The sequence below is a fragment of the Takifugu flavidus genome, chromosome 11 (assembly GCF_003711565.1).
Source record: "Takifugu flavidus isolate HTHZ2018 chromosome 11, ASM371156v2, whole genome shotgun sequence".
Taxonomy (NCBI): domain Eukaryota; kingdom Metazoa; phylum Chordata; class Actinopteri; order Tetraodontiformes; family Tetraodontidae; genus Takifugu; species Takifugu flavidus.
In genome coordinates, this window is record NC_079530.1 from 4359638 (window position 1) to 4377476 (window position 17839).

At 44.2% G+C, this 17839-nt stretch overlaps 1 protein-coding gene across 6 annotated transcripts; it reads left to right on the top strand.

Moving 5' to 3' along the window:
* On the top strand, positions 1-17839 carry LOC130533953 (bone morphogenetic protein receptor type-1A-like). 6 transcript variants are annotated; one of them, XM_057047793.1, is made up of 14 exons: positions 7-195; positions 7793-7873; positions 8459-8541; positions 11341-11608; positions 13041-13185; positions 13253-13355; positions 13460-13559; positions 13634-13721; positions 13805-13949; positions 14100-14292; positions 14457-14754; positions 15334-15509; positions 16075-16205; positions 16294-17839. In XM_057047793.1, the coding sequence occupies exons 4-14, from the start codon at positions 11551-11553 to the stop codon at positions 16417-16419; spliced, it is 1563 nt and encodes a 520-aa protein (XP_056903773.1). In that variant the 5' UTR covers positions 7-195; positions 7793-7873; positions 8459-8541; positions 11341-11550; the 3' UTR covers positions 16420-17839. The 6 variants fall into 6 exon arrangements, with proteins under 6 accessions (XP_056903771.1, XP_056903772.1, XP_056903773.1 ...); XM_057047795.1 differs by having other exon boundaries at positions 11455-11608; XM_057047792.1 differs by lacking the exon at positions 8459-8541 and having other exon boundaries at positions 5-195.

The window sequence follows — 17839 nt, forward strand, 5'->3', positions numbered from 1 at the left end:
CGCTCCATCATCCGCGAGCTCCTCCGCAGAGCGTGTGAGCGCGAGCGGCGGCGACAACATTCCAACAAAAACGCTGGAATTTCCACTTTTCCCCCTATCTTTGCTGCTGCTCCTTGGTGGACGTTATTATCCAGGATGCATTAGCATCGGAGGCTCTACCATTTCCACAGGAGGACATTAAAAGCAAGACGGACGGTAAGAACGGATCAAACGAATCCAAAAGTTGGTCTGAGTCTGCGGTTTGAGCCTGACTCTGGGCTCCGTCTACGTGCTGTCAGACGCGTTTCCCAGTGGAATGCTCCGTGTTTACGATGTGTTGTTGCTAAAGTAGGCCCCCATCGCTTCTAGGCTTTGTCTTGAAACGATTTTTGTGTACAAAAGATTTAAAAGATTGTTTTTTGTATGTGATGGAACACAGCTGACACAAACAACCTAATTTGGGGGAACGGATTTTTTTAGTGTTGACATCAGAAACTAGCCGGGGCCCTGAGGGTGCTGTCGTGGAAAGAAAAGTTGTGCTCTTGTGCGCCGCAACACAAAGTGTCTTTCCCCCCCATTATCAGATCACAGTTTGACGTAAACACGCCACTGTCGATCACAGGAGATCGACGGAAGGTTTATTTGGGTGATCTGTGGAGTTTGCAGCAGTTGATCCGGACATTTACTTCTAAATCTTCATTAGCTTGTCGGCTAACATTCCCTCATAGCGCAGCTCGTGCGCTATTACAGTGGAATAAGTCTTAATTTTATCCTACAGAATTTAACGTATTAATTCACTTGAGCAGTTTATGGCAGAGTACTTAGCATTATCTGCTTGTATTCTAGTAATCGTTGTACATTGCGTTTATACATTTTGCTATTAATGTAATTCTAATTCAAACGCATGTTGTTATAGTTGTTTTCGACTTCTAGGCATTTTGTCTTACAACCAGATATTTATGAAATTGTCGGGAGTTAGCATAGTTTGCTAACTTTGGTGTTTTTCCGTCTCTTGCTGTGGTGCTTTACCTGTGTGATACCTGTGAATCCGCCATGTTTGCGTCTTCCTGGGTTGTTGTTGTTTCCGTCTGGCTCTGTTGGGGCCCTTTATTGGAACAACCAGAAAAGATTTGTCCATCCGAATCACTCTCACACTCCAGGACCGTGGGATGGTTTCCATTTTAATGCAGCTTTTGAAAAAAGGATCTTTTTTCCAATTGTCCCAGTCAGTAAATCATAAAATAAATCATAAAGAAAATGTATACACGTTCGCATTAAATCCACTTTTGAGCTTTTATTGTGTAAGATTACAGAGAAACATTTCCCTAGAATTCGGAGACGGTAATTTCCCTAGAATTCGGAGACGGTAATTTTGACATCAAAATCAGCGGGTGAGACACGTGGGTATATCCGTTTAAAATCGGCAATTGGCGACGTTCACGTACAGGTTTTCTGCAGCAGACCTGGGAGGCGTCCCGTTTGATGTCATGACGTAATGATGTAATAAATATTTAAAGACGTCAGAAATGGTTAAAAACAACAAGACAAAGTAAACGCAGTGGCGTGTAAAGAACAAATAGCCGGGGGATGAGCATCTAACGGGACTTCTCATGATTTTGGCACATCTCTCCTTTTGTTGGTGGTAAGAGTCAATGGGCCTCATTCACGAACCGTTCTTACGAACAAATTTGTTCTTAAGTCCCACTTACGAACATTTTACGAAGATTGTGGCGTTCACCAATTTCTTCTTATCCTGGATTTATGCGTAGGTAAGAACCAATCCTACGAACACTCAGGAGTACTCTTACACACATTTCACTGCCGACATGTTGGCATGGTTGTGTTTTCTTCTCTTGTGCAGTTCAATAAAATTTAATATTACAATGATAATTCTGTCATATTTATTTCCTATTTTTGGTGATTTACGGAGAATTTTCAAATTACGTAAATGTGCCAATGACTTAACATTAATCAAACAAATTGGAAACCATGCCAAAACTGTCTTCTTATTTGATTTTTATCTTGATTTATTTTATTAGGGGATCGAGGATATGCCCTGTCTCCCTGGTTGTTGACACCACTGACCAACCCTCAGCCTCCACAGGAAATTTTATTCAATCAGATGCATGCGCGCAGTCGCTCCACCATTGAACGCACTATCAGTATTTTAAAGGGGCGCTGGATATGTTTGGACACAGAGCCACAACCCCGTGAGGATGTGCGTCCTGAAGCAATGATGGGGCCACACTGCAGGCACGCGGTTCACGAGCGCGATTAATTGCCCGTTTGTGAATAAAATGCATTATTGTCACAATTTCAGTCTAACAGTCTTGATTCACTTCAAAAAGAAAAAATAAGAGAGACCGGTTTCAGAGCACAGCTTTTACATGTTTTTTTTTTTTTTTTTTTTTACATTCTTTTTTTTTTTTTTACATTCTCGTTGATTTCTTTAAGCGTGTTGGCTATAGTCATCAGGGTTGAGGCAATTTTATCAAGCGTGTTAGCCATCCTTTCTTGATTGTTCAGCACGGCGTCAGAAATCGGGCGTGGAGAGGCAAGCTTTGGGCATTTTGCTGCTTTTTGCTCTGTCTACAGGATCCTGCTGCAGTTCCTTTTATGGGCATTAGTGGGCAGTGACTTATGCTAATCGTATGTTAATTAGACTCACCTGGCACGCGCTCTCAACTCGAACAGATGGCATTCATCAATCTAAGAACACAGCTGCAAACAATTCTGAGGCTTACGAACGCGTTGATGAATCTGGTAGGGTTTTCTTAAGAAACTTCTTAAGAACAACTTAAGAAAGAATCTAAGAAGATTCTTAAGAACATATTGGTGAATGAGGCCCAATGTTAGCATGGTTCTGAACTCAGACTGCTTCCCTAAAACCCCATTGTGCTTGTTGTTTTTTGCTAAACCGTTTCAAACATAATCTTTATTAGATCGCGTCCTGCACCTGTGTTTGGAGTTTGGTTGGTGATGGTCCTTGAGGTGACTGGCGATATTGATATCTTCATTGATTATAGTACTCACTGACTAGTTGGCGTTGGCATCGGTATTGATCAGCCTGCATTTACATCAGGACTCAGTGGAATTTCTAACATCTATGTTCACGTTCTTACCGTTGAGTCACATGACTACAGGAGGAATCTCATCACTATTGACTAGCAGCGGTAAACATGAGTGCTGCTGAAATCTTCATGTTCTGATGCCACCTTGATTCCAAACACAAAAGCATTCCGTTAAAGCGTCTCTCTGCTGGATTGAAGGACATGAATGTTTTGATGTCATTCAAGTAGCTGTTTGGATTTATCCTGTCTGACAAAGCCCCACAGGTGATGTCGGTCAACAACCACACAGGCATCAATCACAGGCAGAGCAGCCGCCATCTTGTTCAGGTGTCCTCTGAGTAGGTAGAGCCTCCCACTGACTGCAGCCTGTCTTTTAAAAATGGATGTTCTTACTCATTACAAACAGCTAAAAGTGAGGTGATACCCTGGTCCAACAAGGAGGTCCAGGCAGCTTTGAGCTGTGTGGCAGACAAGAGATGATGGAGCTACAGGTGAAACCATGAATGAGGTTTACCTGGAGCTCTCTAATGGGCACTCAAAGGAACTAGTGGACATAAACGTGATTTCAAGACAAACACTGGACCACTGAGGACTTTGCTTCTACCAGACCACAAAGTTGTTGGAGGCTCAATGGAGGGTCGGAGAGTCCTGCGACTTGAAGCAGTGTTGTATTACTTCATTCACGGTGAGCTCACATTGGACAAACTAGTATATTTAGAAAGTTGCGTTCTTTCCTGTATGCAGACAATGAGATGGCTAGTGAGCCACCAGCGCTAACTCTGCTCTGCCTGTATTTTCTGATTGATTGTTGCTGAGGAAAAAATCTGTCAGCAACATTTGATCTATGAATGAATGATTGCTAAAAGCCTTGCTGCAGTTGCGTGCTGTGTGTACATTTTCACTACAGGCTGCTGCACTTTGGGTTTGTTCCCCGACTGTAATAAATAATTATATCGTAATTTGTGATGATAAAAGCACCAACGGTCCCAACTAAACATGTATCAGAGACGTTTCCATGTCCTCTACAGTTGTTTGTGTTTACATGCTAACAGTATCGTCTCCGCCGTGTTTGAACACCCCACTGATGTTGAAGAGGTAGCCTGGTGTCATAGAAAACCACTCTTACTGGAAAAACGCCTTGGTGGTTTGTCGTTGTGTGTTCTGGTCCATTTTACAGATGTTCTTGTTGGTTTGTATCCGCACAGTCTTCACTTCAAATTTTCTGCATTCTCATTGTTGTTCTCTTTGGCTTCTCTTGTTCTCCTAGAGGTTCCCTGGCTAGAACAAGAGGAATGTAAAGGACTAGCAGCTTCAATTCTGAGCATTATTTCAGCTCATTGACTCTGTGGAACTTAAATGTTTTTTATCTTTTCCATCTGTTCTTTTATGCTTTCCCCTCAGTTCTGTCTTTCTTCCTCGCTTCTTCCCCTCCTCCACCTCTCCAGTCTTGGAGGATCAGATTACTGCTGCAGGTTCTGTGGTGAGGTGGAGGAGGACCAGATCAGGTTTCACATTTCCAGCTCTCCTCTGTCAGCCCTCTTTCCCTCCCCCTGTAGGTTTGGAGACAGGGTGGCTGAGCAAGGAAGGAAAATACTGCTGCTGCTACTGCTCCTCCTCCTCCTGCTCCTGCTCTTTGTTACAGCAATGAAGGAACCAACAAACAGACAGAGCATTCTTTCCCTCCTCCACCAGCTGACATTAAATACATGCTCAGTTCCCATAAATATTGATCTGCTCTTCAGTCCAAGTTCACTAGAGGGCAAATTGTCCAAACTGAGTGAAGAATGTGGGTGATGGAGGTCATATGGCTGATTGAGGAGAAGAAAATCTGAGGGGTTTTAGCATTATAAGTCCATTCTCAGTTGTTCAGAGGTTTCACCTCGCAGAGCACTTTGAGCTTGTCTGCTGCTTTCAGGCTCTTTCTCCCTCTCTAGACATCACTGTGGCTTTCCCTGAAGGTCGTGTCTCCTCGTCTCTCTGCAGTTTGTCCTTTAATGGTATTGATCACAGCTCTAAATACAGCCGGCCCAGCCCAGTAAATAATTCAGACCAGCTCTCTGCAGAAGCTCTGGCCCATTAGGAAGCTATTCAGGTCTCCAGGTGATAATGTTTCTCCTGACTAATCTGTATGATAGGCTGGAGTGGCCATAGCAGGGTCACATGGCATCTTAACTTCTGACTCCACTGACCTTGATCATGTCAGGTTGCCACAGTTGTCTGTTTTCTGATTGGTGGACATGTCTCGTTCTGTGGTGGTTTGTGTCTTATTTCTTAACTTCCGGGTTCTGTTCCAACTTGGGTTCCCTTGTGTTCTCACTCTCAGGGCTGACAGAACAAAGTGATGCCATGTTCTGTCAGTCCTCCAGCTTGTTTTCCACAGGTCATCCAGGCAGGACTTTTTTGTCAGCTGGTGTCTGAGAAATGTTGTGTGATTGGTCAGAACTGTTAAATGGGCGAGGCTAGAATGGCAGTTGTGTGATTGGTTAGAACATTTGAGTGGGCGTAGCCAGAATGGCAACTTTGTGGTTGGTCAGAACTTTTGAGTGGGCGTGCCTAGAATGGCAGTCATGTTGTCTTTCTCACTGGTCCTAAGATTAAACAGAACTGTATAGTTAAAGGAACAGTTGGCCAAGGAGGCGGGAAAACCTGAGCAAGACATGTTGTGAAACATGTGTCTGTCATATGTGTCTGTCATATGGGACGAGGCCTCGTGCAACAGGGGGCAAGCCTTTTGTAGCAGCTCATGGCTCATCTTCTTCAAACTCACTCTGCATCATCATACATGAATAGCACATGTCTGAGCTGTACTCTGTCCCAGCACCTCTCCTGGTATCAGACACAGATTAATGAAAGAAGTGTGTGATGAAAGTTAATCAAGTAGAGCGTGACATCCTCCCATCCTGAGAGTTTTTCACAGAGCGATATCAATACTGGAACAGTTTCAATGCTAAAAATGATTGACTTCTAATACTGAACCGGAGTGTTTTCAGCCCGTTCTATAGAGGACATGCTGCTAGTCTAATCAGGTCCGCCCCCCCAAAATGGGTTCCTTATTGGAACTTCCTGTTAAATAAAGGTAAATATAGTAAGAACAGACAAGACAGGTCCTGTGAGGACCGTCGTAGACATAACCCATCTAGCAGCTCCTCACCGTAACCAGACCCTGACCCTGATGTGCATCACACGGGACTCAATAAATAAACGCAAGACTAAATGAACACAAGACAAATCCTGAAAACAGGAAATTACAGATTGATTAGAAATGTTGAGCAGATTACTGAGGAACTCCACTGCTGACTAAGTAGTGAATCAAATCAAATCAATCTTTATTTTTATAGCGTCTTTTACAATCAAAATTGTGTCAAGGCACTTTCCAGAATCCCAGGGCTTAACCCCAGACAAGCAACAGTGGCAAGGAAAAACTCCCCTTTAACAGGAAGAAACCTTGAGCAGGACCCTCCTGCTGATGGCTGGGTGAGAAGAGGGAGGACAGGTAGAGGATAGAATAGGTAGGGGAGAGGAGAGGAGAGGCATAGAGCATAGAAATACATACAAAAATACATTATACTGAATAAGCTGCCGGTTGAGTGTGTCAGCGGGGTTGGAGGTCATTATGCAGCTCTGAAGACGGCGATACCTGTAAATGAATAGAGTGGGGGCAGAAAAATTACACAAGAAATAGCATCACTAGTCTACTTGATGAGGAAACCAGACCAGACCATTTCATTTCCCAGTAGGGTGACAGAGGCCTGTCAGGTGATCATGTTTCTGGACCCCGGCAGCCTTGGCCTATAGCAGCATAGCTGAGATGTTAACCTAATGACAACCCCTTAAGTATGATAAGAAGAAATGTGTCCTTTTGTATAGGAAGAACTCTGGTGCTTGATAGACACTGGAACTGGAACTGGTTGGAGCATCATTACATAAATCTGTCGATGTGAGGTTGTAGGACAGAAGCAGCCTGCAGATCCTGAGCAGGACACTTACTGTTTTAACCAGTGACCTCAGACCAACATCACCGTACAGCGACCAGTTTATTAAGGATGTAACTTTGAAGTGTTTGTTATCGTGATCCTTTATCAGTTTATTTCAACTCACCGATCGGTATTGGTCCCAGAAATCCTGATTGTGCAAAGCAGACACGTGCCTACTATACGCCTCATTACAATTAAACATATGAGCACTGACCCAGCAGGGCCCGGTTCTGCTCACCACTGCAGTGTTGAAGGTGCGGAATGGTTTGGTTTGGTGGTGCGTCCGTGGTCCTTCCACATGTTTTTGCTGCTGACGTGAATCAGGTGTAGCTGTTTACTTGACCATGTCTAGTATAGAACTAGTGTAGGAACTTCCTGTCTGGTTAGGTCTGCTCTATACAGCCTGACATGATTTCAGCCAAAAATAAACCAGCTTTGTCTTCTCCTTGAACAATGAACAACACTGCCCTGCTGGACCCTAGATGTACTGCACACACTGCCATCCTGCTGTGGTTCTTCTAATAATAATTTCTGTTATTAAAAGTCTGGGACTTGTATATGTGAGGGATACAGAGGAGTGATTGGTGTCATGGTGAGCAGGAAGGAGCCTGATTTGGTCACAGTCACGTGTTGATACTGACACGGATGCAGAGCATCTTAGCTGTAAGATGGCTGCTTCTTCACTCAATATATCTACATTCATGTGTGCATCTTATCTACAAATATTTTGTGGACTTTTCACTTTAGTTTCTTGTTTTTGATTGACAGATTGCTAATAGATCTGAGAGCCAACATTGTCTCATGGAGCTGTGCACACACTCTATATTCTAGCATGGAGATGCAATACAGGTATGGATGCGTGCACACACAAACACACACAGAGCTATAATTAGTGCTTCAAGTTTCACTTGTTATCAATCAAGACGATTACACTCAGAAGATTCCACTTTGGTCAGTTTGTGCCTTTACTCAATGGAAGTCATAGGCTAATCTCACTAAATCTAGTGACAAAACAATTGGTTATATACGTGTGTGTGTGTGTGTACACACACACACACACACACACACACACATATATATATATATATATATATATATATATATATATATATATATATATATATATATACAGTGATTAAATGTCTTCCACAGTCTGCTGTTCTTTATGTTCTTCATAATATAGTGGAACAGTCAGAAAGACCTGATTGATCAGAGTAGTGCTATTGGGACAGTGTTGGTTCTTATCAGGGCATTATTGATCAGTAGGCGTGGCCTTTGTCTAACTTTGTCTAACAGGCCATCATAAACTGCTATCATGACTTTGACACTTCAGCTTTCTTTCTTCAAAACAGGTTTTCTGAATCTCATTTGACTCACGAAAAGCAAATATATTTTGTATTGTTTTGTTTCAACGTGCATAAAACTGTTTTATAGAGACAATGTAAAAGATTAGGAAGAGAATCTGCAGTGGCCAAGCATGCTTCTGTTTGGACTGGTCTAACTGAGACAGGGTCCAGGTAAGTGTGTTTTATGAACACAATCATGGCAGCAAAGGCAATGTTCTCTTGGTGACAGGTTTCTATGGTAACCGGAATGATTAACTGTCATGTGTCTTTATGACCATGTGTCTTTGCTTGATTGTACCAGTTCTTTTAACCTCATCTCTAACTGGGTGATGTGTACCAATAGAGAAGGTTGCACACTGTCCCTGTGCATGCTGGAAAATGTGTAACTGCAGCTGCTCAACAGATCTTCTATAATCAGGCTTCAGGGCTGCTGTCTGTCACCAGAACACAAACACAAACCAGATCTGACTGAACCCTCAACAACTGAATTTTACTGGAAAATGAGTTTGGTAATTCAATTCAAATCAGAGATGAGCACTGCAGTCAAAGGTTAACAGACAGGACATTAGCTTAGCATTAGCCTGAAGCCACACTCCCAGACAGACCATCAACTTTGATTCGGGTTTTTCTTTGACAGCTGCTTTATTGTGGAGAGTGTTAACGTTGACCCAGAGTCAATTTATCCTATAATTTCCTCACACCTGCATTTTATCAGAGTGTCTTCTCAAACACATTTGTGGGAGTCAGGGAAGGAGGTTGGAGAAGAGGAGGTGGGTGATGCTGGCAGAAAGAGGCCAGCAGCGGTACTCTGTGGGTATGCTGGGTATTCTTATGCTAATCCATCACTGGGACGAGTTGCAGGGCAGCCCAGCAGACAATGGTGCTGGAGCCAGAGAGTCTGGGCAGGGTGCCGACACCGCTAGGAGGCTGCAGCACCCAGGGGCCTGCCTCTGCCTACAGATGGGCCTCTGAAGGAATCTGGCAGGAGAGCTAAGATTGAGGGTTATGGCAAAAACTCAGCATCACCTAATTAATTATCGCTTATTTTAATTTTCCCAAATTAGCTGAGAAATCAGTCCATTTGATCCTTCTGATTAGTTTCTGCTTAATTTCTTGACAATCCAGCCAGTCAGGCTGCAGCTGGGGGGACAGTTTTGGTGCTGAGGTGGCTGCTGAATAGGGACCAACACACAAACCATTCCAGCCACCCAGAACCTGTAGCAGGGTTACGGTTAGCTCAGCTTAGCTGCTCCAGTCGAGCCCCCAGGTCCTTTATGTAGTCCGCCGCCATACGGCAGGAAGTGAGACGCATTATGGCTTGATTATTGCTGTCTGGCCTTTTGTACCAAAGCCTGTTCAGGGGTTGGGCGGGTATTATTACTGCCTCGCCACCCCCATCCTGCTCTGCTTTAGTGTCATTTTACAACATTTAAGACTTAATTTTTAATTTCTGCTTCATGCTAGAAGAGAAGATTCTTATCAGGCTCATATCAGTGTTGCAACTGTCTTTTATTGATATCCAAGAATTGTTAATAATTAATAAAGCAAACAATAAAAAGGCTGATTCACACAAAAGACTTTAAATTCTGCATGAAATTATTTGATATTGTAAAATGCAAGTTCTATTAAACGATAACAGAGGTTCTAATGGTTCTTTCATTTTGCTCAAAGGCTGCAGGCAACGTAATGACCATCATCTGTGTTTCCTGTAGTAAAGAGATGCTGCAGGAGGCTCCACCCCTAACACACACACACACATCCACATCCAAATGAAATGTTATTACACCCAGGGGCATCCTCTCTCTTCCTTCTACAAGTCTGGACCCACCATGTTGCATTTCCCAGCCCCCCTTGTCTGATTGGATTAGGAGCATTTCCTATGTTTGTTGGACAGTTGAATTGTAGGTGTTGGGTTTTAATGAACTGCAGGATGAATCGGATCAGTTTGTTGTTTAGAGTATATTAGCATTGTTACCTCTTGATTACCTTCCTGGTTCAGGAGGAACGCTGAAACTTAAATGAGACATTTTTATCAGTCTGTCTCATTAGGTCAACATGTTCCTCACAGGTTTTTCACCGATGGGAGTGTTTCAGCTGTTTATCTTAAAGGAAATGGATGCTGTCTTGTGCTGTGACCTTGTTCCTTCTGCTCTGCTGTTGTGTCAACATGAACCTGCAACCGGTCCTCACACTGTTATTATACCTGCTGAAATGAGCAGAAAATCAGCCAAATGGAGAGGAGAGCAGCCATCGCAAAGCCACAACTGATGTCACCTCATGCTCAGGAACAGTGACTTTCAGAGATCTAAAACTGGCCAGCAGAACGGAGATGCATTAGAGAGAGAGAGAGAGAGAGAGTGTGTGTGTGTGTGTGTGTGTGTGTGTGTGTGTGTGTGTGTGTGTGTGTGTGTGTGTGTGTGTGTGTGTGTGTGTGTGTGTGTGTGTGTGTGTGTGTGTGTGTGTGTGTGTGTGTGTGTGTGTGTGTGTGTGTGTCTTTGTTCCTAACCTCATCAGCCAGAGATGTGTGAAAAGTGGGCCACACGTTGTACCTCTTTGTCCTTCGCAGTAAATTAAAAGTGACACGCAGAGCATGTTTTGCTGTGCACACACACACATGCACGTATAGTCACACTCAGTGTCCACTAATTACAACACTGTTATTCGGGGCCTGCTCATGTAATTGCAGAACCTTCCTGGACAGACAATTTGGTGGGTATTGGGACTGTTGGAGGCCAGCACTGAGCATTGGGTGGGGGGGTCAGATCTGTTGCTCAGACTTTTGAATCCTACATCTTCATTAATGACCAACATCTCAGAGACGGACCAACTGGGCTCATCCTGTCTGTGTTGTATCATTTCATTTACTGTACTTTTGAAGTGCCTTCCTGGTGAAATGTTCAGGTGTTCTGTTGGACCATTTTTAACCTGAATTGGAACCTTTGTTGTCTCTGGTGCCTTCTTTATCAACAGGATTCTGGACTTAAACCATCTATGAGACTGAACTCAGACTGTGAACCTTCTCTACACTTTTGTCATCCTCCACCGTCCTTCTCCCATTGCTGCCTGCCCCAAATTGACCTTTAGATACTGAACCCAGGTCTACCCAACAACACCGGAGGCCAGCCCCTGTGTGGGCCTGGATTTGTTCACGTTCCTGGTCTGTGCCGGTCCTGCTGGAAAATGGGAGCTCTCTGGTTGTGTTTGGCTGCTCCTCTGCTGCTGAGCCTCAGAGCTGATGGTGAGATTATTGATTGATAGAATTAACAGCCTGTCAACTTCAGCCAAATTCTGACTAAACAGACTTCAGATCTAAACAGATTAAAATAACAGATCAAATAAAATTTTTGTTTAAAGTGTCAGACAAACATCGTCACACTGTGTCGGATGCAAAGTGACATCGCTCTTCATCCCTGCAGGAAACAGTTGGGCTGATTGTTGCCACTCTCACTTCCTCTCTGCACATGAACTATTTCCTGTATGATCGGTGAGAGCTGTGAGCCGTGCTAAATGCTCCCAACAGCCATTGTTCTGCGGAAACATTGCTAAGTCCCAGTGGAGACTTTGTCACCTTGTTAAACAACTCATTTCCCCCCTGCGAGGACAGATATATCTCTTGTGCTCCATGTGCTCATTCTCGTTTTTCACAGCATTACACAAATAAGAGATTAAAGCTGATTGATGGACAGAAGCAGCATATCCCCATATTGGGGAAAATGCTGCTGAATATGAACATTTAACATAATTTAATTTTACATTAACACAAACACTTCATTTATACAGAGAAAACAAAGAGAACGTGACCTTTAACCTTGGTAATGAAAGCCCTGCTGGAAATGTGACCCTCATGGAAGACATTTAAGGATTATACTTGTTTCACCTTCACATTCAACTACTTGTCAGTTTAATCCTTTTAGATTAGACATTTAGTGTGGAAGAAGCGTTTCTGCCACTGACTTTGACATATTCACACATTATGGCCTCCATATTCTTCAGGACAGTCGGTTTCCAACATGAATTAACTGTGTGAGCAAAGTCTATTTTTCAGGTTTTTGTCTAGATCAATAATGTTAAAGTCCTCGACGGCAGTGTGGCCTTCACTGTCCCTCAGATGGTCTGCTGAAAGACATAAATAAATGCCCAGAAGCTACACTGCGACTTTAAGAGGACAGGGAGAGGCTGATTACCCAGAATCCTCTCTGCCAGACCTCAGTCTCCACACAATTAAGCACACATGTGGGGACAAACACACAGAGGGCAGCCATTTCCAACATAAACAAACACCATCCTTTTCTTCACCTGGTTATATAAAATCACAAAAAATTATCACATAAGATTCATTCTGTCCAGTAAAATTTAATTCCAGATTAAGGGTAATGATGATTCCACACCGGAATCGCAGCAGCATCAAGTTGTTTAATCCCAAATTATAAAGTTGTTTGACATAAATTGTTGGTGTGGCAGGTAAAATTTTGTCAGGTTAAACTGGCGTCAGTTTAATGACTGAGCCAAGCAGGCCTGGTGTGAGGTTATATGGGGTCATGGCATGTGAAGGAGCTGTAAAGATATTCTTGTGTGGAGGCTCCATCTTTGCGCTTCATTCTGATGTTTTTCCTGTGATCAAATGAGTGAAAGCTGATCTTTTCTGTATTGCTGGGTGTCTGTTCACCCAGCTGCTGGTCAGAACCCTGACTATGTCCTGCAAGGGACAGGGGTCAAACCCGAGGACTCCACCATCGCCCCAGAGGATACCGCCCGATTTCTGAGCTGCTACTGCTCTGGACACTGTCCTGAAGATGCCACCAACAACACCTGCCAGTGAGTTCTCAATAGAACTAGAAAGAAACTGTTCCCATCACTGTTATTAATGAACCTGCCTTCTCAGAACCAACGGTCAGTGCTTCGCCATCATCCAGGAAGACGAACACGGGGAGGCCCTGCTGACATCGGGCTGCATGAAGTATGAAGGCTCGCACTTCCAGTGTAAGGTGTGTACACACGCACGTAAATGTATTTTCCTACGTACACACAGTGTTTTAATCAGTCATGGTTACTTTACTGGCCACATCAGTTCACTTGTTTGAATTGCCAGGACTCTCCCAAAGCTCAGACCAGAAGGACCATCGAGTGCTGCAACACTGACTTCTGTAACAGAGACCTGCAGCCCACACTACCCCCGCTGGCCCCCACTGGTAATGCTGCCCTATGCCTGCTTATCACTTATTAACTGATAACAGATGACCTCATCAGTGGTTTTTATTTTTAGAGGGTAGTCCTCATTGGCTGGCCTTCCTTATCTCCATGACGGTCTGCTGCTGCATGCTGATCTGTGTCACTGTGGTCTGTTACTACAGGTAACCACCACACCTAAAGACATCTTTTTGTCTTGTATAACTATCATTGTAGTCATATTAATGACTTTTTACCTGCCTGTCAGGTATAAGTGGCAAAGTGAGCGACAGCAGTATCACAAGAATCGCAAGGATCTGGAACAGGAAGTCTTTATTCCTGCTGGGGAGTCACTCAAGGATCTCATCCACCAATCACAGAGCTCCGGCAGTGGCTCGGGACTCCCTCTGCTGGTAGGCATGCAGCACTGGAGTAGAAGAACTAATATTCTGTGTGTCCTTCAGCCTGCAGTATAGAAAATGATAATCTTTCTGCTAATGTGATAATAAAGATGATGTGGCTGCTTCAAAGGTGGTCTCCGTTTTCCTGTTTCACCCTATCAGGTGCAGCGAACCATCGCCAAGCAGATCCAGATGATGCGTCAGATTGGTAAGGGGCGTTATGGCGAGGTGTGGCTTGGCCGCTGGCGAGGCGAGAAGGTAGCTGTCAAGGTGTTCTTCACACGAGAAGAGGCCAGCTGGTTCAGAGAGACGGAGATTTACCAAACAGTCCTGATGAGACATGATAACATTCTCGGTATGAACAAACGATCAAAGCATCATGTTAGCATCTAGGTAACTGATGTGTCTAATTCTAACAGTGGGAGAAGGCCAGGGAATTAATCTGGCGTAGCCACGGGACTGACGATTGTTAGCATCTGTGAGCTCAGTTTGTCTGTTTTTACCTGGCTCCTCCCACAGGCTTCATTGCAGCTGACATTAAGGGCACGGGTGCGTTCACACAACTCTTCCTCATCACTGATTACCACGAGAACGGCTCGCTGTACGACTACCTGAAGCTGACCACGCTGGATACGCAGATGCTGCTGCGGCTGGCGTACTCGGCGGCGTGTGGCCTCTGTCACCTTCACACTGAAATCTATGGCACACAAGGTAAACCTGCCATCGCCCACCGAGACCTGAAGAGCAAGAACATCCTGATCAAGAAGAATGGAACGTGTTGCATTGCTGACCTCGGCCTCGCCGTCAAGTTCAACAGGTGCATCCAGATGTGATTATAGCAATTCACATGGGAGGTAGAGAAAGGGTTATCTGCAGATGATACTCTGATGTGTAGTGACAGCTGGGAGGGGGAAGTACCTAGAGAAGGTCTGTCCTGTACTGGAGAAAAATTAAAGTTAGCTGAAGCAAGATTATTAGTGCGTGAGAAGACCATGCTGGAAGAGAGAACCATGGAGATGTGGAAAATGGCTGAGGCGATTTGAGTTAGAGACAGACACTTGAGGATGAGACAGGAGGCAGAGATTAAGACTTGGAGGTTCTCTTTAGGGTATGGGCAACAAGGGCATTGGAGGACCAGCACAAGTTAGATGCTTGTAGGTAAAGACCCTCTGGACATGTCCAAAGGAGGAAGGTGGAAGGATGCTGAGGATAGAAGTGCTGGCAGGACGTCCAGAGGAAGACCTGACAGCATGGAGGTAGTTAGACACGAGATGGAGGAAGCTGGTGTAAGATGAGGACAGAGGAGATGTTTGACCCCTGAGAGAAAGAGCTGATGTCTTTAAGAACAACAGAACCTGTTAAACTGCAGCTGAAGCTCTCTTTACTGTTGCCATAGCGACACAAATGAAGTGGACATCCCTCTGAGCACCCGTGTTGGGACACGGCGCTACATGGCCCCCGAGGTCCTGAACGAGAGCCTGAACAAAAATCACTTCCAGGCGTACATCATGGCCGATATCTACAGCTACGGACTCATCATCTGGGAGATGGGCAGACGTTGCGTGACAGGAGGTACGCACAGACACACATACACACACATACAGTATATGTCTGTGTATACTGTATCTGTGTGTGACAGGAGGTACACACATACACACAGTATATACACACATAGACATATATACACAGACCTACACACTCACACAAACAGTTAATACACACACATGCATATACACATACACACATGTCCACACACACACTCACTCACACAGAATACACACACTCATTACAGTGTGTGAATACAGTATACACACACTCATTTAAACACACATATATACACTCACTCACGTATACACACATACAACAAATTAAGATCCAACAGGAAGCTATCAGTGATTTTGATGGTTCCTTCTTTTCTGAATGTAGCCATTATTGCTAGTTGTTGTTAGCATATGTAAATGCATCTGTGGTTTCCATGGAGTCCCTGTTAACAATCGTGCTTGTGTTCACTGTGCTAGTGTGCGATTGTTCTGCTTCTAACTACTATGTGGAGTCACTTGGCTGCATAACCTGGAAGTCAAAAGACCAGCTCTGGTTCACCTCCAAAGTTGCAACAAGGTTTTCTGTCTGCTCTTAGGGATGGTGGAGGACTACCAGCTGCCATACTACGACATGGTTCCATCGGATCCATCCTATGAAGACATGCTGGAGGTGGTCTGTGTCAAAGGCCTGAGGCCCACCGTCTCCAACCGCTGGAACAGTAACGAGGTGACCACAAGCTAACATGCTAACTTTGCTCTGAATCCCGTCAGAACATTTATAAATGTAATTCTTTAATCTGTGTGCACATGCTCAGTGTCTTCGTGCCATGCTGAAGCTGATGTCAGAGTGTTGGGCCCTTAACCCCGCCTCCCGCCTCACCATCCTCCGAGTGAAGAAGACCCTGGCCAAGATGGTGGAGTCACAGGACATCAAAGTCTGACCGCCCACTGCTCCTCCTCAAGGCCCCTCACTCTTCTTGGGGTGAAGGCGGAGCTTGCTGGAAGGATCCAGTGGACCCTCGTAGAGGCAGAACTGTCGCCGCCGTCACCTCTTCTCCCTTTTTGACGCTTTCTGTGAAAGCCAAACAAGTCAGCAGTTCTGATGACAAGGAGGAGGAGGAGCCTCCCAAAAGTAGTTGTTTTTTATTTCAAGCACCCCTTTTTTACTTAAGTTTCCTCTTCAGGACAAGTTCTCCGGCCATTGTGGAACCTCAAAGCTTAGAGCGGTTCTATCATCTGTGAAACTACATGTAAATAAAAAGTTTAGGCTTGGCGCCACGCTGCCTCAACACGAACACGTCACAACACTGATGTAGACGTCCCCGTCCTGCATGTGTGTCTGTCACTTGTATGTCAATCTGCTCACTCAATGGTTTAGAGAAAATGTCAGTGGGTGGAGCCAAAGGACCCAAAGTTAGTTGAGTAGAAGGTTAGCTTGTTAGTGGTGGGAGGGGCCTTCTTATGAGCACTGTTTTGAAGATTATTGCTAACTACTTAGCTAGCCTAGAGTGAGGCTGGCTACGCTCATGATGATTTGAAGCCTGATTTAAGTTGATGTGGACTCATTAGTGAGAGCAGACCGTGAGGTGTCCCAAGATGTGTACTGTCACACTGAAGCCTTTTCTCAGCCAGGATTTCAGATGTATTTCTGGTTTTCACACCAGAGCGACAAGCTGACAATCGTCCATTTGTTTTTTTGCTGAAATCACATCTGATCACATGACTTCCTGTCAGACGTCATGTTTGAACCATCTCTGCTGTCCACACCTGGGTACTTTTTAACCTCGTGAAAGGTTCCCACTCATCGAGGTTGTTGACTCTATGATGGTGCTCTTGGGTTTCTTTCAAATGGTACGTAGTAAAACTTCAGCCCTGCATTGAAGCATTAACCTGTCCAGGTATTTTAGCCTTTAATCAAGAAGTTATTTAAGTCTTTGGGAAAGTTGTCCAGAATGGAGTTAGCCTAGCTTAGCTCCAATGGTAGAAGCAAGATATGACGTCTTTATATTACAGCTGGTTATTTCACCATTGAAGCTAAGCTAGTTTAGCTGACTCAGCACCTGTTCAACTGTTTTTGGTTTTCAAAAGCAGCAAAACAACCTGCACATGTTGTTTTAGGATGCACGTGAGAGTGAAGCTAAGTTGATACAGGAGCTATTTATAGCAGTAACACGTGTTTTTCCTGTCATTAACATGCAGGAATTCTCATAGAATAATCAGATATGTAAATCTGCCTGGTTTCTGTGTTTTGTACAGTTTCTTGTTTGGTGCCTTATGAGTTTACCAAGGAAATGAAAACTCTGTATACAGTCTGTCCAGTGTAACACTTTCTAAGTAAATAACCTTATTTTACTACACAAA

Bases quoted from the DNA above. Each gene is read 5' to 3' on its own strand.
- LOC130533953 (XM_057047791.1), top strand. From the start codon at position 11,551: ATGGGAGCTCTCTGGTTGTGTTTGGCTGCTCCTCTGCTGCTGAGCCTC. The intron at 11,609-13,040 runs GTGAGATTATTG...CTGTTCACCCAG, and splicing joins GCTGAGCCTCAGAGCTGATG to CTGCTGGTCAGAACCCTGAC. The intron at 14,293-14,456 runs GTATGAACAAAC...CTCCTCCCACAG, and splicing joins GAGACATGATAACATTCTCG to GCTTCATTGCAGCTGACATT.